Source organism: Trachinotus anak, unplaced genomic scaffold, assembly GCF_046630095.1.
Source record: "Trachinotus anak isolate AG129_WGS33_773 ecotype Australia unplaced genomic scaffold, CSIRO_AGI_Tana_v1 ptg000004l, whole genome shotgun sequence".
Lineage (NCBI taxonomy): Eukaryota > Metazoa > Chordata > Actinopteri > Carangiformes > Carangidae > Trachinotus > Trachinotus anak.
Window position 1 is genome coordinate 22015759 of NW_027273855.1, and position 27946 is coordinate 22043704.

The window sequence follows — 27946 nt, forward strand, 5'->3', positions numbered from 1 at the left end:
GCTTTTAGAGGCAGCTCATACTGATGTAAGAGTTACAAAACAAGCATCCTCCCTTAACAAGTAAATTGCATAAAAATTGTATCAAATCAATCGAATTTAATTTAAAAACTACACCATGCCTATAAAAACTAAATGTTCTCACGTGGATGGCCCCTTTCAAAGTGCCATATTATTATTTTATTCTATTATTTTTATTATTTTTATTGTCTTAGCTGAACTGGTCAAGGTAGAGTGAAATTGTCTTTCTTTATTTGTTGTTCAGATGTTATAACATTGCATATTTTACAATTTCCATGAGTTTTATAAGATCTATATTTAACCACAGTTTTCTAAGTGAAGTAAAAAAGCACAATATTTCAGTCTCTGAGGTTTAAAGTGGGATAAAATGAAACTTCTGTCAGCCTCAAAATTAGACAACAGATTATATCCACCGATTGCACCAAATGATCTATTAGTGTAAGAGTGGCACAAAATAGCAATTTGTAGTGTAATTGTTATGCTTTATTTTGTTTTGTAATCTCTCCAAATTTCAAAATAAAGTAGTGGTGATAACTTTTTTCTTTTCTTTTTTTTTGTGCCGAATGAAAACTAATGAAATGATGTGAAATAACCATTGATATAGTTTATTTTATTTGGTTAAAAGGTCCCTTATAGTCTAATACTCTTGTAGTCACTGACTCTAATGAGATGATAGATATACAGTGTATTGTATTTCCCTTTATAAAATAAGGTTAACTATGTGATGATGTTCCTTATTTTGAGCAATTTATTTAATGATGGAAGCAGACTTTAATAGCACATTTAAAAACTACACGAACACACAGGCCACTTCACTGCAAGGACACTTTAATTTATCAGAAGCAATAAATATTCACATCTCAATTCTCTATTCTTTCAGTACACATAATACATACACAAAGAAAAAAATTTAAATCATTTGTTTAAAATAATATCAATAAGTGCACTGACATATAAACTTTTTTAGGCTTTAATAATTTATATCATAGTAACTCATTCTCTCACCTTCAGTCTGAAATAATAAGAAAAGAAAAAAGAAGTCAGTTTTTCCTTTTGGCCAACATCTCCTATACCTGTCCCTCTTTTATATGTACATACTAAGTGGCACTCACATGCACGCACCTGAATACAGACTGGGAGTAGTTCATCCCATAGTAATGATAAGAAGCCTATGTATAGTATAATATGTACATTCAGGTTTATACAGTACAATCTATTCAATAAGTGCAGATATATTCATGCAAGAAGAGTCAAAATAGACACCATAAAAAGAAAAGGCTAGCCAACACATACTTATAAAATCTTCATTTGACATTCGTGACACTCTCCAAATCTCTGGAAAATCCTTTATCTTGAGGTTTTAGATCTTCTTATATTTCTTCATCTCTTTCAGTAGCTTGTTCCATATTTTCTTTACTTTGTCCTCAGCGAGTCATCCCTTCCTGAATCTGAATATATGTAGTTTTCCCTTGGTAATCAATGGCACTGGAGGTAAACCACATCAGTGCTTCATTTCAACTTCAAAGATTGCAGTAGCAAAAGGAATAACACTTACACAAGGCCCACAGAAAAAAAAGAAAAAGAAAGGGAAATACAGTATGTACCTGTAGGCTATGTTACATTCTTGACTCTTGTTATATATATATATTTTTTTTTTAAACAAGGAGCCCTCAGCTGGATGCCAAGGCATCAGAAAATATAATAAGCAATTTCTAAAAGTGGGAGGAGAGGGAGGATTAGAAGAAGGCCATTTCTGACTTAAGACATCACGTGTGCAAAACCACAAAACCTCATGTAAAAGCGTGCTTCTTCAAAACATAGAAAAACACAAAATGACTAAATCTGATGACTGCGAGGAAATGAGCATAGTTGCCCTGTATAAACATGAGGGAATGACATCTTCCAAAATCCAGGTCTTTTTCCACCAACCGTGTTTTTTTTCTTTACTGGGAGCCTCCTCATAAAAATAAAAAAATGAATCATTAACTCAGATCCATTCTGTAAGTTCAAGTTTTGTTAATCACCCCATCTGAGAAATTGTGCCCCTGTTTGCTTGCATCAAACTAAACAGAAAAGGAGGAATATTGTCAGTGTTCACATGAATTTGAACAAAACTAAGCCTCATTCATTATTTTCAACAATCGATAACACTAATTATTAAAAAAGATGAACTCAATGGAAACCATGGTACTATGGAAATAAATCACACGTCACATATCAGAACACCCTTTAGTCGTTATGGCAAACTGAGGGAATTTATATGTGCATATACTCTCTATAACCATGTACAAACATCTGCTGATATAATTAATCACTGATCAAAACAATTATTGGACAATATTCATCATACTCATAGCAGGTATATTATAATATCAATAAAACAGCAAGAAGCTTCAGAAACATTCAAAATATATTATTGATTGTATCATTAATTCCCATACCCCACAAGGAATGCATTACAAAGCCGGGTGGCTCCTGTTGACATGTAAAAGACCATTAAGCAAAAGACTGTCAGGAAACCGTGCACTGGTTTTAAAGTTTAAGACAAAGCAACATATCTGAGGTCTTCTTCTTTAGAAAAAAAGATGCCTGTCAGCAAAGCGGAACCTGCCAGAGTGGACAGAGACATCATGAAGCCAGGTAAATTATTGCAAAGTCAAGGGACATTTTTTTTTTTTTTGCACATCTCTGCTGTTTTTAATGCCAAACTCCGCTGGAATGCATTTGGTGGTTCAGTCTTTATTTACATCCCCATGTAAGCAGCTGTTTATATATGGTCTCCGTGTTTCCAGTGTCACATTATCACATCTTGGTACTATACATGTAAATAGTCTTGTACAGACTCAACTAGACTTCAGACAATTAGAACTGAGGCAAAAAAATACCTAGATATAGATGTAGCTTCATCGTAGATTATATGGCTATAGACTTTTCTGACATTGTGTGGAAATGTGAGGGGCGTTTGTCCCTGTAGATGTGCGCATATATGTGTGTGTTTTTATTTGTGCAGGTTTCAAGGATGTGAGCACACGCCGTTTAGCTCTAGCTGTGCTTTTTATCTCCACCTACATGTGGGAAACGGAGGTGAAAGTAACAGAGACGAAGCAAGCTGCGTTTCCTCTTGTCACTAGCGCTGCTGCTGTTACTTTCAGTCCTGGCAGACTTGGTTCTAGCCCTAGCTCTGCCCACCTCCCCGAATCTATCATCTGACCTCTGACCCCGGGGGCCCCACATCCTGCTCACACCACGGTACTTATCCGGTTGATAGGCTTGGATTTGGAGCTGCCCCCTGTACCTGTCGCACCAGCCCCCGTCACCTGCGGCCCCTGCTGAGGCTGCCCGGGGTGCTGGGGGGGGTGAGGGGAGAGAGGTGTAAGAGGGGTAAGGGGGGACGAAGGGGGGGGTAAAGGGGAGTGTGGTGGGGGAGGGGGGATAGAAGAGAGAGGAGGGTACTGGGGCAGATACGGGGCGGCGGAGGCTGCGTGATGCGCATTGACGGAGGCGGATGGTAGATTGTGGGGCAGCGTGCCGAATATGAAGTGTGTTTGGTGGGTGGAGTGGCTGGCTGGGTGTGGTGTGTGCACGTGTCCGGGGTGGGTTTGGGAGTGTGCGTGGGGGTGCGGGTGGGAGTGAGACAAGGTTAGTGGAGGTTTGGTACCAGGGCCGCCGCCCCCTCTGACAGAGTGTGTGGGCTGCACGTGGTAGAGGGCGAACTGTGGGTTCTGGGAATGTTGGGAGAGAGGAGAAAGGGGGGGGGGACATCCCACCACCATGTTGGCGTAACGACCCGGAAGCCCATGCTGGGAGAGCTGGGAGAGATGGGCCAGCTGCGGGTGCTGGGCGTGTGGTGGGCCAAGCGGTGGACGACAGGGTAGTGGGCCTCTCTGTATAGTATGAGGGGGCACACCTTGCAAAGGAGGAGGGACAGTTTGGATGTGGTAGCGATGGTGATGGTAGTAAGGTGGTGGTGGCTGCACGGTGCCCACGTGACAGTACTGTGCGTGCAGCGCCTGGATCTTGGAAGGCCCCCCCTCCAACTGGCACAGAGATGAAGGGGAGTGAGGAGGGGGCCCTCCCGTAGTCAGTGGGGGTACAGGTGCGGGGTAGGGTGGCCCCGGTGGAATAAGGGGCCCTGGTGGTTTGGCGCGTTTGCTGCCGAATAGGGAGCCCAGGAAGGAGCCACTGTTGTTGTTGCTGCTCCCCCCAGGGCCGCTCCCCGCTCCTGCTCTCTCTACACTGCTGGAGACTCCCCCAACTCCTGTCCCAGCAGTGGTATGTTGCTGCCCCGGCCCACCCCCCACCCCCGATCCGGGGCTCAGGATGGGGCGGTGAGGCCGGAAGTCTTCTGTTCCGTAGCAACCAGGGACCACACCTGGCACTGGATAGCGCTGGTGAGGCTGTGGGCTGCTAATGATGGAGCCCTGGGAGGATAAAGTACCATCATGGTTTAGAGTAATCACTGGAGGATTCCAGTATAGTATGTTCCCACTTAGATCAGCATTCACAAGACATATTTATATCTGGAGAGGAAAGACATGCTCGGGGAAATACGAACGCTCACAGCCATGCAAAGGTCAGTGCAGGACAGGTACATGGTCACACGCACATGCATATACACGCGCACACCATCTATATGCACACTGTACACACACTGAGCGTGCCTGGGAAGATAAAACACCAGTAAGGGGAGAGGTAGGTCTATTAAAGGTTACAAGTCTACATCTAGTCTTACTGAGACTTACTTCCATGGTACTGTCCAGAGAACCAACACTGTTCCTGCGACCACGTTTCCCTGCACCCCACCAGGAAGAGTCAGGTTAGCAAAGAGCGGAAAGCTGGAATGTTTGTTCACATGTTTGTTTTTTGAAAAAGATAAGAACTGCATGAGCTGTGTCTGGATGTCAGCGAGAAAGAGGAAACAGGATGTAGCAATAGAAACAGAGAACAAAACCATTGCAGGAGCTCCGCTACCGAATTCAAATCAGTTGAAAGGAAGCAAATGGAATTGACCCCATCTCTGAGGTTCCGTTGTCTCACCTGTCTCCGATAGGTCCCTGAGAGATGAGCTGAGCGCTGTGCGTTTCAGACCCTCGCCCACTGAGCAGTTGTCATCAAAACTTGTCCTTCCAAGGGTGCCATTCACAACATCGCTCTTCACACCTACGCCTCCTCCAACCACACCTCCAGTCAGCAAGCTTGGCCGCATCACACCTTTCTGTTTCTCCAGCTCCGCTGTAAATAAGCAGGGGAATTTGAAATGAACAGGGGGACCAGGTGCGCATAAGACTCAGCCATAAATCGCTAACAACAAATACTTCCACACCACGACACCTCTCCTGGTCCTCATTAACAGACACACACAGAACAATGATTACACCCTCTGAAAGTTATAGTTCACAGTAATGACCAGCAGATGGGGTACTTACATTCAACTCTATATTTCTCCATCTCTTGCACTTCAGCAATACTCTCCCTGAGGTCGCTAACAAAGCGGGTGCGGTCTTGCTGACTAGGTGCCATAAAGACGATAAGAACCTTCCTCTCCCCACCCAGGACTGCTGAGGTCAGGCGGACTCCATGAGGATAGTCTAAGAGATGCAAACAGAGAAACATAAAAGCCTTAATAATCATACAGGGTAAATAAGAATAGCTGAAATGTGCAAAAGCACAAATGGTTTCTTACATGAGTTCTGGAACATATGCACTTGCATCTCAACCAAAGGGAAAGATTGTCTGAAACTATACGTCACTGAGGTTTTCTTCTTTTGGAAGATTTTGGTCACCTGGTGCACAACATAGACAGGGTATTTTTTTTACAGGGCCTTTTAACTGAGATGCATTATGAACATATCTTAAAAAGTGATGAGTGCGGGTCTTACCACCAGAAGGTCATTAAAGAGGAAGACCTCTCGCTGGTGCACTCCTGTCCTCTGGGGTCTGTTGGGGTCAGGCACCTCATAGAGCTGGCAGCAACACACCAGCCTACGATGGGGAAGCGACAGCACCTAAACAGACAAAGAAGTGAACTTAGAATTGACAACATATCGCAAAGCCCTTTATGTTGCCTTATTCAGTTACAATAAGGGTTATAACTTCACAACCTCTTGGCACAAACTGTTATGAATTCAGTTTGCCACAGGAAACTCACAGGCTTCTTGCCCACAATGACTCTTTCCACTGCCTGCACTTGGGATACATGGTCATCATTGGTCCGTAGCTCCCATTTCTGTATCCGCTGGTAGATCCCAACAAGCAGGTCCCTGGGTATATCCTGGCCATTGTCTACGCCTTGGGTGGAGACAAGGAAAAGGGAGGGTTTTAGGAAATGATGTTTACCAAACTGCTCTGTGCAAGTCACAAATTACACAGTTTATCTAATGGAAAAAATGTAGTGATATTTACAAGTTTCACACACAAGAGGGAGCAAGACTTTCTACAAAGCTGATAAAAAAAAACACATAAAATCTTCTGTGCTTATCAAACGCACGCACAAAAGAATAATTTCATCATAAAATATATTTCTCTGTAATAACATGTATTGTAATTTCTCCAGACAATCCTTATGAACACTGTCACCAAAACACCATGAAAAAAGAGACCTTTACAAAATGTTACATAATTAATGTGTGTTTTAAATCATGTATCAGGTGTGTGTGTGTGTGTGTGTGTGGTTTTTTTTTTTGGTTTTTTTTTGTCCAGCAGCACCTCTCAAATTCTTGATGAAATCCTCTAGTTTCATCTTCCTCTCAGCTTTAACGTTGGGACTGTACATATCTGTGTTCAGGAGGATTATGGCAAAGGCCAAGATGAAGATGGTGTCCGGGTTCTGGAACTGCCGAACCAGGGTTGGATTACACACACAGTATCTCTGACTGCATGAGAGACAGAAACAACATGTTCAAACTTTGACATTTTTCATACACACTTTTCATACTTTCACAGCAGCTGAAACTCAGTGTATCGAATCAGTCGGCAATCACTTCTCTCTACGGTAAACCCAGTGTATCCAACACAGACAAACCTGAAAGCCTCTATGAGCCTCTCCACTTTTTGGGCTTCTCCCTGGACTTTAATCTGAGCCTGGAATTTCCTCAGAGCGTCATCCAGGTCCATACCTGAGAAGTCCATCTCATCCACCACACAGCTGAAACACACACAGCACAGGTCACAGTCTAACCTCTCATATTCCACAGCCTGGAGACTAAGTAGCATTCAATGATCTATGTAGATCGTGTTTAAGGTCAATCCATTTAGAGTTGGAATAAAATATGTAAGGTGAAATGTGGTGCCCATACTCCCATACTTACTCTAAAACATCTTTGTTGAATTGTTTCTGTCGGTTTCCCAGGAACTCTCCAATCATCTGCCGGCTGAGGCCTTTCCTCTCCAGGATAAAGCGAGCAATCCCGACTGGAGTGTCAGATACAAACCCTCTTTCAATCAGGTACTGGATCCCTTTCTCTGGCTTCCTACAGTCAATGAAAAGTGAACACAAACTTTCTCAGTAGAGTGTAACTCATGGTTTAATTGTATGATCACCATCAAAACAGTGACTCACAGGTACTTTGCTTGTTAGTGCTACATCTTACTTGTTGAAGAGGTTGAGACCAATGCGGTACTGGCGTCTCTGCACCACATCACTGTTGAAGGGCGGAGAGTCCCAGCTATGGCGGCTCTCTCTCTGGTAGGTCTGCTTTCCCAGAGGAGGCAGAGGCTCCCGCAGGCTGTCCTGAGATGAGGAGCCCGAGCTGCAGTTGACGGTCTCGTTGGAGTTGGTTGTGGAGTTGAGTGAGTCATTGTCTCCATCGGAGCAGCACGGCTGCTCCAGACCACCGGGGGGCAGAGCTGTGGAGGAGGAGGAAGACAGCGGCGTGGTGGGGGGCTGCTGCGGGGAGGAGGAGGATGACGGTGTGTCAGGGTACTGATGGTGGTGGATAGGATGGTGGTGGTGGTGGTGATGCGCCGCCACCTGGTGAGGGATATGTGTTGGTATGGGTCTGCCCGGGGCCCGAGTCTGACCCTGGGCAGCTGCTGTGGAGGACGGGCGGGTGCCTGTGTTGGGGGAGTGTTTGAGGGTTCCCTGAGGGGAGCCAGCTCCTACCCCAGGCTCCTGCTCATAGACCAGCTGTCTGCTCAAGGAGCCCCGGTCTGAACGGTCACTCATGTCCACTGAGCTGTCGCTGGGCGGCTCAATAGTGAGAAGAGGCAGATGTGCGCCCCTCAGACGATAGTCCCTGCACTCGGTGCATGGGGTGCTGCGCCGACTGTTACTGCTACCCCCTCCCTCAGTGTCCCTGCTGTCCTCACGCCCTCCAACACCACCACTTGGGCCCCAGTACTCTGTATCCGTGCTGCTGGGTGCTCGGTCCAGGGACAGGGGGGAGGACGGCATGCCATCATCCATGTAAAGGGTGACATCACTGTACGAGGTGGCCGTGCTGTCGCCATGCATACTGAGTCCTCCTCCAGCTCCCCTGGCTCTTTCTCCCATACCTCTTTGGGAGGATGGGTTGCTGCTGCTGCTCCACACACACTCCCCAAAGTCTTCACTTATCCCTCCACCCTCCCTGCTGCCCTCCTGGGAGTCATCGCGACCCGCGCGGCAGGTGAGCGCATCATCTATTGAGTCAGCTAAGGACTTGACCTAGAGGAGACACAAAGTGGGTCAGCAGTTAGTAGGACTGAATACACTCACCGCTCCCATTTCTTTCAGCATCTCATGTGTCATAAAGTAAAACTTGGTATTACAGTGCATTTGTTACATGTCTGAAATAGATGAGTAATACAGCAGATCTACACATACATTTTCTATGTCAGCAGCATCCTTTGGGTCTGAGGCTCGTATCAGGTGAATAAAAGATCATTTTTTTCATTTGCATCGTCAAGCTGTTTGATGAGTCTCTTTGTGGTTTGTCTGTCTGTTCGTTTCTCCTCTGTCTGTTTCTGCCTCTCCATATACAGATCTTTGACACTTTCCTTGTTAATAAATGAACTTGAAAGGAACTTACTGACTGAAACAACAACATTACCTGTTTGGAGAAGGAGTCCTCTAAGTGTGTGTAATCTCCTGGGCGGTCTGTGTCGGGAGAATGAGGAGGTCCTATGGCCACACTGTGGGTGAAGTTGGTCTGTGTCTGGGCCTGCTGCTGAGGCTGTCGCTCATCAAAGGAATACTGCAGTCTCATGTTGGACAGGATGATGCGCCGTGTCATGCGGCTCTCTGATGCCGAGCTTCTGAGGCGCTCAAAGTTCTTGTTCATGCGATACTGTCTGAAAGCTGTCTGAATGGTCCTCGCTGCTCTGCGACTTACAAAGGAGCCACCGTACTTTCGCTCCAGCATCTCCACCTGGCAGAGAGAAAACAAGGAAGAGCTCACATTCACTGTTCACTCCTTTGCACCCATGATTCCCCACTGAAAGGAATCCATTATCTATACAATGTTTGCTAGTGCGCACAAGCTTCTAGGAAACTCCTAAGAACACAAACATTTGCAACACAAATCCTCTGGCCAACAGTGTCCTCAGCACTGATACCTTCTTATCCTGCAGATCTGTTGAGAGCTCGTAGCTGTCTGAAAGGGCCTTGCACCTCTTGTTCTCCTCTTCCTCTTGCTTGCGGAGGGCCAAACTTGCAGGCTGGTGGCGTGTCCGTAGCGCCCAGGCCAAGCTGGCTGAGCTGGAGGCGGCCACGCATGAAGGGCCCCTGCTACCAGAGGGTGCGCTGCTGCTACTGTCACTGTAGCGCTCTGAGCCCCGCAGGTAAGGTGTCTGGCCGAAAGAGCTGTCTTTGTGGGTGCCCGTCTCTGAACACTGGGACTCTCCTTCCACACTACAGAGGAAAAGAAGCAGAGGGTATTAAAACGAGCCCTATGTCAGGAGCCAAAAATCACACCAAACCAAACCAAGAGCAAACTAGAGAATAAATGTAAAAGTATGTACTGAAGACTTTACATATCAGGACTTACATGTAGAGTTTAGAGCGGCGTGGAACTAACCATCTCTTAGTGGAACTCATGGTGGACTCACCAATAAATTTCTATTGCTTCAAGGCAGTGAGACCTGACAACATTCCTTGTCTATATTATGCACTGATGATCCAATAGACTTAGAGGTCTCTGCCCTCTACCCTCTTCCTTTAATGAGTCCAGAGGATGGGTTAATATACTACTACGTTTAACCTTGTAGTGTTTATGCACTGCCTTCCTCTGCTTGTCACTTTCCTGTTCCCTCTTTCGGTCTTTCTTTTTCTCTGTGTGCAGCAGTGATAGCACATTTTGAGGAAACATCAACCGCTAAAACACACTCCTCCACTGCCACATACCAGCAGCACCATACTGACAGGAAAGACCAGGTTGTTCTGTTAGCAGCAGGTGTGAAACAGGCACCTGCAGCTCACTATTAAAATAACGTGACACAAAACTCATGCAATTAGCATCTCCTCCCAGATTTCACCCTCACACAGTCCATCACAGAGACGTATTAGCAATCAGCTAAGGTTTGCAACCAAATCAACAGTAACGTTTGTCTGGATACAAAAGGGAATCAAATCCTAATGGTCAGGATTCAAGTAAAGTCCAGAAATCCTCCAGCGTCCTGTTACGCACTTTTGTCCAGACATAATCCGAACTGAATCAAAAACTCAGTGAGAGTCTGGGAAAGCAGCTACAGTCACATGCTCCTGCCTACATTTCCTGCTTTGTGTTAGCCGCACCCCCTTCTGTCAGCTGTGCCCTGTCCCGTAATGAGGCAGAAAGTAGAGAGCCAGGGTCAGGGATGTGTGGGGGTGTTACATTCAGTACATAAAATAGGCAAATCTTGTTGCTAAAGCATTGTATGTGCAGTTTCTCCCTTTTGCATACATTAGGCTCTGTATCAGAAATTAATACAGATGACAAAAAGAGGACTGAAATGACTTTGAACCATTTTGGCTTTGCGTGGGTCAGCTAATGTCTGCTTCCGTCCCTCCTTGAGTTGTCGCTGCTCCATTGCATCACAGAGATTTCCTGTGTTAGTGTTTATCTGGTGAAAACAAGACAAGAAAAAAAAAGTCTTCTCTGGGAACAAGGAAATAACTTGTAGGTATTTTAATTGGTTGGAGTTTTGATCTTGCAAGTAATACTACTGGAGCACAAACACCACAGTCAGTTCCGACACCAAGACGGGGTGCGGGGGTGGGGGGGTGGGGGAGGGTGGGGGGGGGGGTACAATGCAGGGTCTTTCAGCAGGACATCCTGTGCCTTCAAGCAACACATGACCAAGCTAAATTATTGTTGATTCTAACAATAACACTGAGGATAAGTCGCATGAGTTGCATAACACGAGTCATGCAATAGCCCAGTAATAAAAAGACACAATTCTGACATCTACAGGAAAGCGCATATCACCACATCTGAACCAAGTTGTAACTATTTAACAGCAAATCCGTGCATTTATATTCATATATTAACAATATAATTAATCACATTAACAAGAGGTGCTTTGTTTCTATTTTAAGCAAATCAGTTACAAGTAACAAGTTTTTGTGCACAACTCCATCTCCCCCGATTATTATTATTATTTTTTATTTGTGCAGCATCATTTATCATTCCTCCTCCTCTGCTCCTTAAATAGAGAAACTGAGAAGAGGGAGGGGGTTGCTTGGTGACGGTTGCTGTGGGACCTTTGTGGGCGGTGAGGCAGTTGTTAGGATGAGAAGCGTAGTTGCCATGACAATGTATTGACTGTTATCACCATTGAGGTGGGTGTCGAAGATGCTCCACAGGTTGTGAATGACAGTCTACATAATACATGTCTTGTTATGAAAACAGTTTGAATAACAAAACATAACTATGCAGAACAAGCCATGCAAAGGCAGTATTGTCTAAACTTAAAGTGATCAAGCCTGAATTCATTATCTTACTTTTAGCTGCTCTTTACATGTTGCGTTGAATAAACTGTGGGAACAGAAAATTCTTCTGCAGAGCTGCTTGAAACTGCTCCTTTTAAGGAATGGAAACTAGCCACATGAGTGCCTCTGCACGGTGCCAACAGGTAGACTCAGGCAGGGACTCAGCCGCTCTGTAACTTCCTGCCATCCACATCAGCAGGCACAGATGGTATTTTCATTCAACTGAGTCACAGCAACCGAAAATATATGCAACACAACATCAGGGAGCCACAGGCCTGGTCTCATAAATTTTGTTTTGAAAATTTATTTCTGATTCTCAGACCGATTTTTAGAGTGACATTTTCTCTAGAGGTTCAACTCCCACTGAATCAGAGATCAACTCTATGGATTATGTGACAGTATCTCAAATATCACAGATCTGAATTTCTTCACTGGGAGACAGATTTTCACATTGAGAGATACCCATTAAAGCTCTCCTACTCTGGTGAAATATAAATTAATTCTGTTTCAGCATTGATTTTTTTTTTTCTTCCTATGCAAGGCCTTGCAACCCGCCTCCAAGCATGCATGCATTAAACAGGACTTTCAATTGGTTTTGCCCGCAGCAAAATCCAGGCAGTAATATGCGGTGAGACAAGGTGAGGATGATATCGAGTAAAAAGTTTGTTGTATAAAACATGAGAGTGGCCATATCGCAGCTGACACCTGCACCTCATTACTTATGTAAGAAACCCTGTATTCCTGTTTCAGTGCCAGAGAGAGGTTCTCTCCAGAGGCTCCCTCATAAAGACCAGCCCAGCAGTTTCACTACCTCCAACCATTTAATTGGAGCTGAGACAGATGGCTGGAATCTAATAAACAGTGATCGTGTTAAAGGAATAAAAGAAGTGGGCAGAAATTGACAAGATGAGGGGAAACTGAAATGTGTGCAGTGAAGTACGATGTCAACTCCATGCGGCCCCCTGACTCCTGTCTCTCGCTCATATAATATTGATGTGCTGGCAATGTGTGTGTGTGTGTATGAAAAGAACGGCAGTAGGTCTAACAGTGCCATCGAACCCGCAGCAGGACATGCAGACATGGGGATTAACCTCTCTGCTGCCTGCCATGGAGATGCCAATAATTGCATCGATCTGTCTGCAGACTCATTTCCACCTGAGCGCTGACTCAGTGTCGTTATCTCATATGCTTTCTAATTTCCTCTCCGACTGTTGTGTCAATTTTGCCAATTGTTCCGAAGCTTATGATCAAACAGATATAACCCCCGTGACTCAGATGTGGACTATGAATGATGGAAGAGGCAGAAAAGCCCTGAGGAAGATCCCAGCTAATTACTTTGGCGACGTGTGATCTTTTTTTTTTTTTTTTTTTACCATTAACTTCAGGGTTTACTGTAAACTGCAGGGGACAGAGACTGAACACACAACCTCAGAAATGTTCTCTCCATCGTGAAAATAAAATCTACTACCGGAACAGTCTGGGATCTCTTTGTCACATGTGATCCCACTCTTTCAAACGGCCAAACTGAAAGGAGACAATCAAAATCATTCATGCGTCAGATCGGCGCATTCCTCAGCCGCCAACACTCTCGGGCCACTTCACTGTCTCAAGCTGTGAGCTTCCCATCACACACACACACACACACACACACACACACACACACACTCTTGTTCGCTTCTTTGTGTGACCCAGAGACTCCAGTTTAAAGCTCAGTCAGACTCTCTGGTTTTATGTTATGGAGTTTTATGTCAAACCCAAGTAGTGAATGAATATTTAAAAGTGATGTATAACTGTATTGCCTGCAGTGCTACAGAGTGATGCAGATAGAAATTGGCAGTGTTTTGTAAGCACAAGCTTATCAGATAATCTCTGGCACTGAAGCAAGAAAGAATGAAGAGATAAGACTTGTATACACAGGCGGGTAGACAACATAAAGTAAACTTTCATTAGAGGTGGATGATTCCTTCATCCTGTCTTAGTATAGTGATATTTTGTCTGTATTTGACATTTGCTGCTGCTACTTTTGAGACTGTTCTCAGTGACAAACAGCAGAATTTTTAAAGTTTTTTTTTTTTTTGACCGATTCACTTTGAGGCCAGGTATGGCTGATTTGGCCTCTCCAAAGTTTGTGCTCACATATCAAATCACGGGTCCCCCGTAGTGGACATTCAAACTAACACCACAACCCTTTTAGCAGTGTTTTCTAATTTTAACTAATGTACTTAAGAGTTTAGGTTTTTCAGCAAGCGCTTATGTTATTTGTGCCACAGCTGTATCCTATTTGCATTTCCTCAAGAGTGACAGCCATGACAGTTTAGTAGATTATCTTTGAAAGGTATGCGACCTGTCATCTGAATAGCATTTAAACTCCATCACGCAGGTACCTGTCATTAGCCCATCTATCACCATTTATGTAATAAGTCCCTTTGAAAATGGTTTCTTTCTTTTAAAAACACACCGCATGCTGTACGAGCTGTCTGCCTGTCATGATTCAGTGACATTGTACCTAGACACATCGCTAATGCTGAAGGTATTCTTCTGTACAAGCCACATGTCATGTCACTGCAGCGAAGGCCGTGGTAGAAACACACCAGAGTAACAAGTAACAACATCTTTCACTGGTGCCAGACTTAATACTCTTTTGTGACAGTTTTACAAGTGAAAGAAAAGTGAAAATAAAGGCTGAGTTCTTACCATGCTGCTACTGTCAGAGAAAGGTCCCACACTAACTGTGGCAGCGTAATAACAAACACACCCTCTCTCTCTCTCTCTCTCTCTCTCACTCTATCATAAGCACACGTTCAGATTGGCTCTCGTTCGCCCTGCAAAGCCGTACAGGCTACATTCTTGACAGTCTTTTGACAGCTATGAACTTCCCTCACCCAGCCCAGCTTTTCTCCTTCCACCCTCCCTGCACCACATCACTGACATGTTTATTACACAACACCAAGCAAAAAAAAAAAAAACACGTCACAACAAAAACAAAAAGACACATAGCAGTGCATTATTTATTGAAAACAGGGGAGGAGAAATATAACAAATGTATGTTGTTTCTTCTGTTGCCTCTATGTGTCATTTCTCAGATAAAATGTATGACGGGACACATGGGTGGTTCGCCTTGATGGACTGTCTGCAGAAATGCAGATGAATGCAAGGACAAGTGGGAGGTGTGTTGAAGAGGCTGAGATGGACAACGTAGCTTAGAGTTGGAAAATGAGACACTATAACAGTTTTTTTTTTAAAATGAAATCTAAAGTGCATGAAAACATTGTCAAACAAGTCAGTCAATTATGTTCTCTGTGGTTCAGTAGCTCACATTGCTGCAGTGAAGCCTATATAGAAAATAATGTGCAGAGAAGAGCTACAAAAGTTTGCATGATATATATTCAAAGGAAAAATGACATGCAGGTTTTTATCCAGAGCTGGAGATTTTTTTGCAAACTGCTAATCAGGTTACCAACAATAATGGGGTATGTGCCACGTCTTCTGCAGAGGGAAAGCATTAACATTCAGGGATTACCTGCAAACCACACAATCGATATATCGCTGAAAATAGAGCGTCTATAATTAATTGTCATGTGCGGATGAGTACATTGTGCTCGAGGTGCAGATGAGTGAGGTGGGTGTGTGCGAGCGACATTCCAGCCTGACTGAAGCAGCACAGAGCAATTACACTGACAAATATTTCACCTTCAGACGATTTAAAAGAAAGGAATGAAGTGTCGTCAGGAAATAGAATAAATCTTTATTTTGTTCAGAGTTAAATCAACAGGATAAATCTCTTCAAGGTCATGAATAAACATGATAATAGACAAGAGAAATTTTAACAGAAGTGCAGGAACATGTTAAACAAACATTTCTGATCATACAGGAGGCTATAGCTCCTCTGACGTTGCATAATGGCTGGGGACTGGACTGTATACCAATTTGCACAGATAACAAATAGTGACTACTGAGCACATCCAAACTGACATGAGTCAACTAGTGGATCTAAAGATAAGCATGAGGGCGACAGTAATGAGCAGACATAGGTGATGTGTTCTGACAGCTTGACATGGCTGCAAGTAAAGAATTAAATAGCAAAGAATACAGAGAGAAGAAGACAACATCAAGGTTCCTTAAAACGTAAATTAGCTCACAAACCATATGATACATGAATAAATCAGTGATAGCACACATATAAACTGTCACAAAGACTACAAGATGCATGCATTTCTATTTTTTTCCTGCTAAAATGCAGCAAGACTTTGTCTTTTGTCTTTTCTTTTTTTTTTTGGTACACAGTGAGGTCTCCGTTTTTCTGGCAGCTTAAAGTGTGACAGTCTTTTCACAGGTAAACGGGCGAACGAGTCGTTGTGCGGTTGGTCATACCTCAGCTCAGCGAGAGGAGGGGCTACTGCAGCCCGAGGCAGAGCAACAGAATTGATGGGCACCCTCATCCTCACCCTCCTCTCTTAGAAAGCAACACGGGGCAAGTCACAACAACACAGAAATACACACAAGGAAGGTGGACGGACAGGACGAGACAGAGAAAAAGAAAGGAGGAGGACAGAGAGCGGAAAAACAACATGAGACACAGAAAAGCAGAGAAAGCAGAAAGAAAACACCGTAGATGGACACAAGCAAAGGCTTTAAATAATGTTTTCTAGGCACTTGGGTGTATGCACATCACAGTGGTCTAGTGCCATTAGGTGGCAGTGTTGCAGCATCATGCACTGATGTGTCTGAAAACAGCATCAGCTGGAGGATAAAAGAGGGAAGGAGAGGACAGGCCACTGTTGCAGGGAGAGCTGGAGGTTGTTGACAGGCTTTGGGATAGTTTCTTATGGGGTTGAAGGGTTTGTTTTTTATCTTGTACTCACTGCACTGAGGCCCCGCGGCAGCCCTTACCTGTCCTCCTGCTGCGAGCTTTGGTCAGTGGAGGGGCAGCAGTACTGATGGAGACTGACGAAGCTGTGAACAGTCAGACTGGCGGGGAACAGAGTGGCATAGGCAGCGCTGCCCGCCGCTGTGGGAGTGGTGGGAGCCGAGATGGGCTGCCCTGAGATAGACGGCGGCTGGACGCTGACAGGAAGGACCAGAGACAGACAACACACACGCATGCACACGAACACACACACACACACACACACACACACACACACACACACACACACACAGAGAGAGAGACATGGAAAAAGCAGAGAAACAGAGACACACAAACAGTCAGCGCCAAAGCAGAAAGGGAAACATAAAGAGAGAGAGAGAGACAGAGAGAGAGAGCACTGATTTGAAGCTGCACATTGATAGTGACAAATCATAGAGTGGCAATGGTTATACAAGGAATGGCACATTTAAATGGAGAGAGGATGGCAGTTTGTACAGACTCTGACAACAGCAAGGTGACACATCTTCAAGAGATGGACCCTCACAAACACCACAGCTTTTGTTGACATCAACTCCCAGCTGATAGGTTACAGGTGGTTTATAGAGGAACATGAAGAAGACGAGGAGAATCATGCTCGAGGTCAGTTCAAGAAAAAAGTAGACTGAAAGCCAGAGCTGTTAAATGAGAGTTTTTCTCCACCACTAATGGATTATATAAAGCTCTATAGAGTTCTGCTGTGGATCATCCTGCATGAAAATGGGAAAGCACTTTCTGTAATGCATGCAAAAGTGCACATGTAACACAAAAGCCTCTCTGCTACCCCTCTACTCTGGCAGGAATTAGAGATGTTCCATCTGCAGATTGTGAGTGAGCAGCTGAAGAGTGCGCAGTAGTTAAGATTAGCATGTAAATGGCTGGTTTCTCACTGGGGCCAGCTGCTGTCAAGGACACGCAGTCCCTGTCATTTTAGCATGGAAACGCTCTCAGAGTGGCGCGGGCACGGAGACGAGCAAGGAAGTGAGACACTGCAACACTTAAGCAGTTTAGTACAGTTTAGCTGAGTGCTTTATGGCCAGCTGTGGAAGACGAGGTGGCCAAACACAACGTGTTATTCACTTGAAAAACAACGGCTGCGTCAAAGAAACCTGATGTTATTAGAAGCTTCAGTCACCGTCTTATCAAGTCTTATTGAGCTCATATCCGTCTGCGCCTCCGAGCTTGTCTAGAAACACATCACTGAGCCACACGTGGGCACTGTAGTTTCTTCTGAGTGAAACCCACATGCAACGTCTTGCTTCTCACAAGCACACCAAATCCACAGGTGAAAATAGTTCCCAAGAAAAACATATTTAATCCTGTTTGAGCACCGCTTGGTAAAAACTTTAGTACCATCCTGTTTTACTAAATTACAAAGACTTTTTTTTAGAATTGAAATGACATGTTGATGATATTTTCTCAGAGCAATTATGATCAATGTTTTTTACAAACAGACACTGTTGGCAACAGCATTTAGCAGCTAAAAGAGCCATGTCAAAGAGCCAGATTTCCCTCCAGAGCTGGTGGAGACAAAAAACAGAGCTAAAAGAGAGCGAATACCGCCTTCCATGTTTCAGGTGGCCAGAAACACGACTCCAAACACATTATAATGTTTCACTGGAACAGCTGGGTGTATAAATGAGATGAAATGTCAAAGCTGTGTTCAAAACGCCCCCCAAAATCTATTATTGTCAGTTTAAAGACACATCTTCAATAGGATAAGATAAGATATTCCCTCATTACTTCCAAAGTGGGGAAATTTGCAGTATTATAGCAGCAGTGGACAGTGCAAGAGAAATAACTGTAAATGTCAGTATCAGATACTTAAGATAAATAATAGATAATAATATAATGTGTACAATGAGAGCAATAGACAGGGTAGAAAAGCTGCAAATGAACAGAATAACTGTTATATGTATATATTATATATATATATATATATATACAGTTTTGGTGTTTTTATCCTCAGCCTCGTTCTTTAATCCTAGATCACATAAACATACACTTCATGTCTGACAGGATTTCAACGTGACTCGAGTCCTGCACAGTGAACAGTGCTGTCAGCAAGAGTTGAAGGGTTTCTAACCAGAGGGGAAGGAGAGCAGTAAAAATTAGTGTTTAAGGGTATAATCATGTAGGCGGAGCGTTTGCTTAGTGCAGATGATAAAAAGTTCCAATTAAAAAAGAGAATAAGCTGGTATGGCTATTTTAACAGCACTGTGTGGAACAAGAGCTCCCTGTTCATTCCTATTTATAAAGATTACATGGAGAGAGACGAGTTTCAGGCTTAAATTACAAGAAGAGATTTTACATTACTAAATATCCTGTCAAGATGCGACCTGTGACTTGTTAATTTCTCTGTATTAGCGCTCTGTAGCACAGATAAAGGAAATGTTCTGAGCAAGTGAACCCGTTGACCTGTTCCGCTTTGGATGGAGATGTGAGGAGAGGCAGAGGTGCTGTTATGTAAGCTGGAGCCATGCTTGCAACGCTGTGTGGTCTTGCACTGCCAAGATTTGTATTTTACCAGCAGTAACTGATACCTCCTGTTCGAGTATCCCCAGTGAGGCAAGTGTTGACAGGCTCATCTAGGAACTGAATCCTGCTTCATGAGCAGTTATGCCTGAATCCCAGAGTGCCTTAAAAAACACACACAATGCCCCAATCGTCCTCCTCCCTCTTCTACTCCTCCATAGAAAAACAAACACACATACTACCCACACACTCTCTTAGTATGCACATCTCTCATTTTGTTAGCATTTAGCAAAATAACAAGATAACAAAGAGAAGAGATCAAGATATGAATCAACGCACCACAGGTTGAAAAATATTTGTGAAGAGCAGAGAGGTGCAGGCTAAAAGAAAAAGGCAGAATGTGTGAGGTGGCGTATATTTAAAGCAGTGAGTTGACAAAGGCTGGAGGCAGGAAGAAGAGTGGGAGGAGAGAGAGCTGCATGAGAGTGGGAGAGGTTGAATACGGAGGAGGGCAAGGGTGAAAATAATCAAGAGAGCAGGAATGGAAGGAAGAAGGACGGCGAGGGGAGGAGGACTGTGAAACGGAGACAGGATGTGGAGTGATGATTGCTGCTGGAGTCAGTGTTTCCTCGGACCCGTGCAGTGGCATGGGGGTGTCAGCGTGTAGGTGAGTCTATGTATAGACGAGCGAGGAGAGTGGGAGCGAGGCTCGCATGCGGCGATCACCTGCACTGTGTGTGCAGCGGTGTGGCAGGTTTTCCTGTTTGCTCACACACCACAACACACGTTTTTTTTGAAAAGCGTTTCCATTTACATCCACATGACTTCACGGGGGTATAATCTGAAAATCTGTCTTTCCGATTCAAGCGTGGTATGAGCCACTCCAAATTGTTCTTTCACCATTTTTTTTGTTTTGTTTCTTTTTTGCTTTTTGCCATTGTGTATGAAATAAGAGTGTGGGAGCGCACTGCGTCATCCCACCTCCAGTGTGTGACCCGCCTGACTCCTGCTGACAAACAAAGACGTTTGATAACCACACATGCTGCGTTGTAGCCTAAAGTTAAAGTGTGTTTTAAATACAACCCCCCCCCCCCACCCGATTCCCTCCCAACAGCTCTTCCACAAGCAACCCCTCCCGCTTTCCACTGCGAGCTTGAGTCTCCTGCTGCTTGGCAACAGTGCGGACTGCCTGTGTGGGCGTTTGGCGTTGAGTGCCAGGCGAAAGCACTGACAAGGAGGGGCAACAGTTACAGTTACGACTCAACTACGCACACCAGGCACCTGCTGTACCCTGTGAGTTTGCATGAGTGCACATGAGTGTGTGTGCATAGGTGTGTGTGTGTGTGTGTTTGATTTTAACTGGATATGATTCACCCAGTGAAGAACAATTAGGCTTCATTTAAATGTGATGTGGGAGACACAGAAGGAGTAATTCAAGAAAATGATATCCTCGCAGATCACCAGGAGGAAAACTGGTAAAGTCTGAAACAGATCTCGGTCATAAAGAATGACTAATTGTCTGTGGTTGCCGGCCAGAGGAACCGCACTGAAACTTTTCAATGAAAGAGAACCGGTAACCTGTGAGAGATAAAACATCGCAGCACTCATCTGTCTTCAATATGTCTCCTCCATCCCCATCGAGCCGTCATTCAATCCTGCTTCTGTCTTTCACCCCACTCCTGCTCCCACTCCTACCCTCCTTTCTCTTCACTTCTCTCCATCTCTCTATTCTGTGTCTCTCGCCCACAGAGTTCTTCACAGAAGAGCTCACAGCGTTCCCACGGTAACCAGTCTCCCTATTCTGCTCCACAGAACGTGTGTTTGACAAACATCCCGGCTCAAAAGTGGCACTTATCTGTATTTTTATTTTATTTTATTTTTTTAAACGGGGAATGAATAAAGTCATAGCAACAGCTGGGGAAAGACTGTGGAGGAGCACCTGCGTTAATGAAATGCTGACCTAGAGTGTCCAGTGTGACTGCTGGGGAGTGCTATGATGTGTGTGTCTGTGTGTGTGTGTGTGTGTGGGCTGATTACATCCACAGTGATGTTTAACCCTCCGATGAATGGCCAACAGTCTCCTTTCCTCACTAATAACAAAGCAAGACCACCAACCTCTGCGCTAATTAACCACGGCTGTTGTTCGGACACAACTGTTATCGGCACACAGCTGCCAATTTAAAACAAAGCAACAGAGGCCGCTCCGAAATGACAGGGGGCTCAAGAGGAGGAGGAGGAGGAGGAGGCCTGTGTCAGGATAAGGATGTGTTGCTGCTCCACCTCCACCACACCCCTGGAGGAGGTGAGCGGAGCTGGAGGTGGAGGAAGGCAGGGAGGGAGAGTGGATGGAAATGCAATATTGCAACTGCCTTGAGGGCAGCTTTGCAGTTTCCACAGCAACTATAACTCTCACAGCACCTCGGGTCCAAGGACATTTCACTCCATGCGAAAAACTTTACACCACAGCTACAGTAGTCTCTCGTCTCCTTGCCGTTTCAAGACAGTCAGGTCTGCTGGTATATGCAGATAGACGGTGAATGAAAAATAGGAGTATGAGATGACAGAGGCAAGGACATGTGTCTGGGCGTGTAACAATATGCTGCCTGAGACTCTGAAGGTCATCATATTGTAGACGGTAAACTGAACAATTCACCATGAGTTTTTATCCTTGTTTCTGTGTTTCCTGTTTCCCTGTGAATCGTCCTGCCTCTACATCTCATACGCATGTTAATAAAAACACTAGAGTTCGTGCATTCAATGTAAAATCCCGAATGCCTCAGCGCGTTGAATGTGACCATCTGCAGAGAGAGCCAGGGTCACTGGTCAGTCTACTCTGGGGAGGAAACGCAGGCGCTCATTTTACATGGGGCCACTGTTAACGTGAAAATACGCGTCCTCGTAAATCCGGAGGAACCTGTGGCTAAATATAAAAAATGAAAACCAGCATGATGTTTTGTGTGCACACGCTGTATGAAGCCATGAACGCTCACTTCACTCATAAATGGCGAGTAGAAGGCAAAAAAACACCACCCACATACACTTGCCTCCCACACACACACACACACATCCATCATTTAAATTTACATCAAGCTAAACTGCATTAGCACCACTGCGATATTTTAATTCTGGCCCAAATTACACATCGTTTAATCCACTACGTGTCCTGAAATAGAAAAATATAAACAAGATCGGGTTCTTGAGAGAACGGCAGCTGCAGCTGTTTTACTGTATTTCTTCTAGAAAGTTGTGGCGAGTCCAGAGAGACTAGATTTCCTCCCATCGCATCACACAGACTGTTTGGAGCAGGTCAGTACAGGCTCAGCTGAGCTTACCCACACATTTGCCTGCGGCCAGTTTGTTTCTCTAAGTTGTATCTGCGCTTTCTCAGCAACCACAGGAAAAATGTAAAATACCAGCGAATATGTCCAAATCACCACATATAATAAGCTGTTATTAGTGTAAAAAAAAAAAAATTCAATTGACCTAAATGGGAAAAATAGCTGTGACTTAAGTGACAAGAAGGAAAAAGAGCGGGTGAGAAAAGAGGGGAAGAGAAAGAGAATAGCACAAAAGTAATTTCTGCAGCTTCTCTGAGTCATATCTGCAGCAGTGGGAAACAGAAACAGCGAGGGGGAGAGAGTGAGTGTGTGTACGTGGGTATGTGATAGAGAGAGAGAGAGAGAGAGAGAGAGAGAGAGAGAGAGAGAGAGAGAGAGAGAAAAGGGGTGGAGAGGGGGGTGTAAAGGGGATGGGGTTATGTGTAGTGGAGATTCACAAAATTAGCAAATTAAGCTCCTTCTGAAACAAAAGCCCATTATCGGTCTCCATAATATTCCCCAAACAGAATTAATGTCAGTGTCAGAGAGAGCAGAGCACGGTCCCACAGTGCCCTGCGTGGAGGGGTGGGGGGGTGATGGAACGGAGAGATGAGAGGAGACACAAGCACCTTCACAGAGCTCTTTGGAGCCTCTGAACACACCACCGTGACAGTCAGAGCCAAGCGAAGAAGGGGAAAGATAGCTCTCCTTTTGTGTGTGTGTGTGTGTGTGTGTGTGTGTGTGTGTGTGTGTGTGTGTGTGTGTGTGTGCGTTATATAATAACACTGCCCTGACTTTCAGCACCACAGGGGCTGTCGCCAAGACCTCTAGCTGCCCCTGCCTCCCATCCTGTGAGCTGCGTGTATGTAGCACATAATGAGGGATGCAATCTTTGAGCCATACAGCGAGAACTGTCACATCACCGTAACGTGGCGGCCTCTGTGGCAGACTGCAGGGTCACATTAGCTGTCTAATAATGGACATCCCAGGTGAGATCCCACAGTGCACAAGCACACACTCACAAAAAAACACACACTAATGACACACATACATGCTCAGCAGTAATTATCAGCCCTGGGCCAGTGGTAATTATACTCTGGTCACACTAATTAATCTCTCATGCACTCTGTGTGTGCCTCCCTCCCTCTTCCACACATTTTTATGCACTCACACCAGCACATACATTATATAAAGATGCACATACATTAAAAAAAATGCACTTGCACGACCTCTCCCAAAATAACAACAAAAAAAAACAAAAAAAATCTGCCGTGCTCACAGCGAGCTGTAGCAATGCCCTCAACCCCGATGCCACTTGGAGGAGGGACTTGACATCAAATATGTTTCACCCCCAAGGCCTCAGACTCGCATTGTTCACACTGCCATTAATGGGAGGAGGAGGAGGAGAGGAACGAAACAGGGTAGCATTTGGGACAGCTGTTTACGGCGTGCCGCTGGGAGAACCAAGAGGAGAGGAGCAACTTTGTTTTGATGCAGTTGCTGCACGCATGGCTAAAGAAACGGGGACAGTTTATTCAGCTTCCTTCTCCGGAAACAGAATTGCGGGCTATACGATGCGCAGAAAGCACAGGGCAGAGATGAGGACGCCTGCTGGAGGGACAAGAACTAATTGGACAAAAACAAAGATGGCTCTCTGAGCCTTGCCTTCTCTGGCCCAGACTCCCCTCTCAGATCTCCCTCCCTCTATTGCACACCCTGTTGACAGATGGCAAACCAGTGTGTGTGTTCCACCTTTTCTCTTTTAGACTGAGGCACGCTGAGTAAGGTCGCTCAGTCACTTTCCTCCCCCTTGTCATCTTTTTTCCTCTCCCCATCCCTCTCCCACATCTTCCTTCTGTCTCTTCCTCTGATTGGAGTCATATTTAGAGCGCCGTGGCCACTGATGATGAAGATGGAGAAATTCATGTTTGTGTCTGATCTGTTATTAGAGGAGAGGGTATTGGCGCTGACCTAAGCTAACAGGGCAGTTTTGGGTTGGGCTGAGTCACAGCCAGACAGGGACAATATGGCTCTACTGTGCGGGTGACTCTTTATTAAATGTGACACTTCATATGATACGCTTGTCTGAGCCTGCATCCAAAGTCAGCTACAGGCCTTGCTAATTGCTACAGGCTATTAACAAGGGACGATCAGCAGGATCTACATTTGCAATTCGTCACTGCATTTCACACCCACATAAATAACTAATATGTGCTTCTGTCTCATGACTAAGTCACCTCCAGGGATGAGGGGAGGAGGCCAGAGAGGCAGACAGCGAAGGAAAAGACAACTCTAATCAATAAGGGATTTTGTCAAGTCTGCATCAATCATTGATGAGGGAACTGGGGGCATAAGGAACCAGACAGCGAGGAAAATCCAGCGATGATTGCTGTTACTAAATGGCATCAAATGCACAGCGACCAATGGCTGCTGTCGCTAAGACTGCAACAGTATATTTCACTGTGTACTTTTTCACATTAATTACTGCCTACTCACAAAGCTTAATGCTTCCAGAACAAAAGCCGACTCTATCTGTGTGTGTGTGTGTGTGTGTGTGTGCGCGTGGTTAAGTAAAAGTGAGGACAGATGCACTTGCTGTTTGCCAAAGCTGTGTTTGCAGCACTCTAACTTCAGGTCAGCCTTGAGTTTTGGGGAAAAAAAAATCTCTCTCTTTGAGACAAGCCAGCCTACAGATCAGAGTGAATCTGAGCAAATGGTGGGTGGACTTTTCCTACAGGACAGCTTCGCTGGTCCTGAAAGGTCAGATCACCATAAAAAAAGACCCATAACCCTCCCGCCTGGGCTCCAGATTTCCTCAGCATACTACTATGCAACTCCTACACACCTCACATAATAGCCTGTGATCATTACACAAATCTAACCCTCTGCAGGCAAAATTACACACAGCATGATGAAATGGACACCTTGAGCATTTATCAGTTTACCCATAATCCTCCAGGATTTTGCATATTTCCTCATGGTGGTGTATTAAAATATCCTTTCCAAGGTTTAGTGCCATTACTGTGAGGATTATCTCTGATGACTAGAAAGGCAGCAGCTCCATACAGCCTGTCATTATGTGGGCTTAGCCTATGAATGTTCTGTTACACTTAAGATATCACGCAGACTGTGGTCACCGCTGCGATTTAGAGCAACCTGGACAACATCACTCAAGGCCACACTCATCATTCACTGGCAAAACATCAAGCCAACAGAGGGGGCTTCTGTGTCAGAGGAGAACTTACTTTCTGCGTAAGGTGGAACTGGTGTTGGTGTCTGTGCTGTCGGTGCGTTCAAGCCGGTCTCGCTCTGTGGTGGAGGAGCCGCAGGAGAGGCCTCTTGTCAGCCTGGTGTGGGTCCTCCTCTCCCTGCTGGGCCCTGGAGTTGTGGCTGTTCCAGCTGTCGCCTGAGCCGTTGAGGCGCTACCGTTCCCACTGCTGCCACCACCACTGCCATGATGGATGGGAAGAGACAGAGGCTGGCTGTGGTTGTGGTTCTGCTCCGGGGTGTCCGTACCAGGCGTCCGTGGGCTGCGTTCCTGCCTCAGGTCCTGGTTCTCCTGGCTGACCCGGTCCAGCTGGCCCTCCAGCTCTTCGATGCGCCGCCGCTGGGTCTCCAGGAGCTTGGCCTGGCTCTCAATGATGTTGTTGAGCTCCAGGAGGTACTCCACTGCCCGGTTGGGGCTCTCTGGGCTGGTCTCCATGGTGGGAGCCCTGCCTCTAAGGGTATGACCACCACCACCAGCCACCACAGTTTCGACCCCCAGTGGGGCCGAGATCCACCCCCCCCACCAGCCCTGATGAGTGGGGGGGAGGGAGGGACCAAAGAAGGCTCTGGTGAAGATGAACTACGAGCTTCAGATGTTCAGAAACAGGAAGTCACAGAGATTAAGAGGTTGAGAAGTTCAGAGTGACTACATATCCCCAAATCTGAGGGCGGAAATTAGCATTATAGCATCTTAGTAGCCATTAAAAACGTTGCAATGCGGAGAAGAAAGTGGAAAGCTCAAAAAGAAGCTGAAGACGCTGTTGATTGTCTGATTTCCTGAAGTCACCGTCATCTTGGAAGACCATGCCAAATCAGCATGGAGTAGATCAAGAGTTTGATGGTGAATCATGATGAATTTGAATCAATAAACAACAATATTAAAAAGCAAATTGAGATTGGATGGGGGAGGGAGTGACAGAGGTAAGCATTTTCTAAAGGACTTAGTTCAAAGCTCTGTAATGAACTTTAACTCGCCTTGATGACTCTCTGAGCAAAATAATAGAGAGAGGAATGAAAAGAACCGTCACATATCCTGCTGATTTACTTTAAGAGCTCTGGTAACAGCTTTAAGTTATTTCCAAAACATCTCAGATACATCAACCACTCTCAAGACATACTCTCTGGACATACAGGGGGAGGGGAGTAGGGGGGTAGGGGGTAATGGGGGGGTGGTGCTGGTTATGATATACCGCTAATTATCAGGCACCGTCAATCATTACATAACACAGAAAATTCTGCTCCCTCCCACAGTGAATATCCCCGCAGTCTATCATCGTCGCTTTCAACCCATGGCTCGGCGTGTCTTTAAAGCGCAGAAAGTAAGCAGAGGTGGCTCACGAAGTTCATTCCCGGGGTCCAGAAGCTCCCCTCCGCTCCGCCAAAACTACATCCCAGTGCTTCAGAGTCAGACTAGCTCCCAACGCGCGTCTCTCTGGGCTTTTTCATCCAAGGGAAATGCAGAGTTTACTTCCACGACATGCATTCAAAAGAAATGATCTTGGAGATAAAACCTGACAGGTCTTAATGGCCAACAACTATCCAGAATATATATATATATATATTTTTGACTGTCCAAAAGTCTTAATAGGCTGTATCAGATCTTTAAACTGTACTTTTGTGCTTGCCGCTTTCGACGCTGATCTGAAATCCGTCTACACAAACAGGTTGAGTTATTTCCTACTTATCTGAGACCCGTTTCCGCGGCGTCCGCTCGGTAATCCATGTCCGGGAACGGTCTTTGCGGTGGCGCAGAAACACACGCAGGTTTCGCTCCTTGCGCGTCTGAACTGCAGCGATGCGTGCGGCTTTTCCTCCGGAGCGCATCACCGTCAAGTCAGACGGAATGATACAGCACTTCCGGCCGAGAGCTTCAAAATAAAAGGGAACTCATGCTGGTCAGAAAGTAGCTGAAAACTGAATCCGTTTGGGGTAAATACTGATGCAAGTAATTGAAAACCCAGATAGGGAATGGGTAATGTTTTTTGTTTGTTTGTAAATTTGCAAATAGTTGGCAAAACATTCAAGGATGATTTACCAATTGGACCAAGTATATCAAAAAACTAGTTCTAATCTCTTTCA

The 27946-nt window shown here is 45.2% G+C and overlaps 1 protein-coding gene across 3 annotated transcripts; it reads right to left on the bottom strand.

Moving 5' to 3' along the window:
• Positions 1–829: 829 nt before the first annotated feature.
• iqsec2b (IQ motif and Sec7 domain ArfGEF 2b) lies at positions 830–27677 on the bottom strand. Of its 3 annotated transcripts, none has more exons than XM_071477044.1 (14): positions 25846–27677; positions 9553–9847; positions 9048–9365; positions 7608–8662; positions 7326–7487; positions 7040–7162; positions 6724–6890; positions 6167–6306; positions 5898–6023; positions 5702–5801; positions 5445–5606; positions 5056–5250; positions 4761–4810; positions 830–4439 (listed from the first exon to the last, which is right to left on the bottom strand). In XM_071477044.1, exons 1-14 carry the CDS (start codon positions 26301–26303, stop codon positions 3258–3260), a joined length of 4533 nt encoding a protein of 1510 aa, XP_071333145.1. In that variant the 5' UTR covers positions 26304–27677; the 3' UTR covers positions 830–3257. The 3 variants fall into 3 exon arrangements, with proteins under 3 accessions (XP_071333145.1, XP_071333146.1, XP_071333147.1); XM_071477045.1 differs by lacking the exon at positions 25846–27677 and adding an exon at positions 9984–11115; XM_071477046.1 differs by lacking the exon at positions 4761–4810 and having other exon boundaries at positions 4285–4439.
• Positions 27678–27946: the final 269 nt, after the last annotated feature.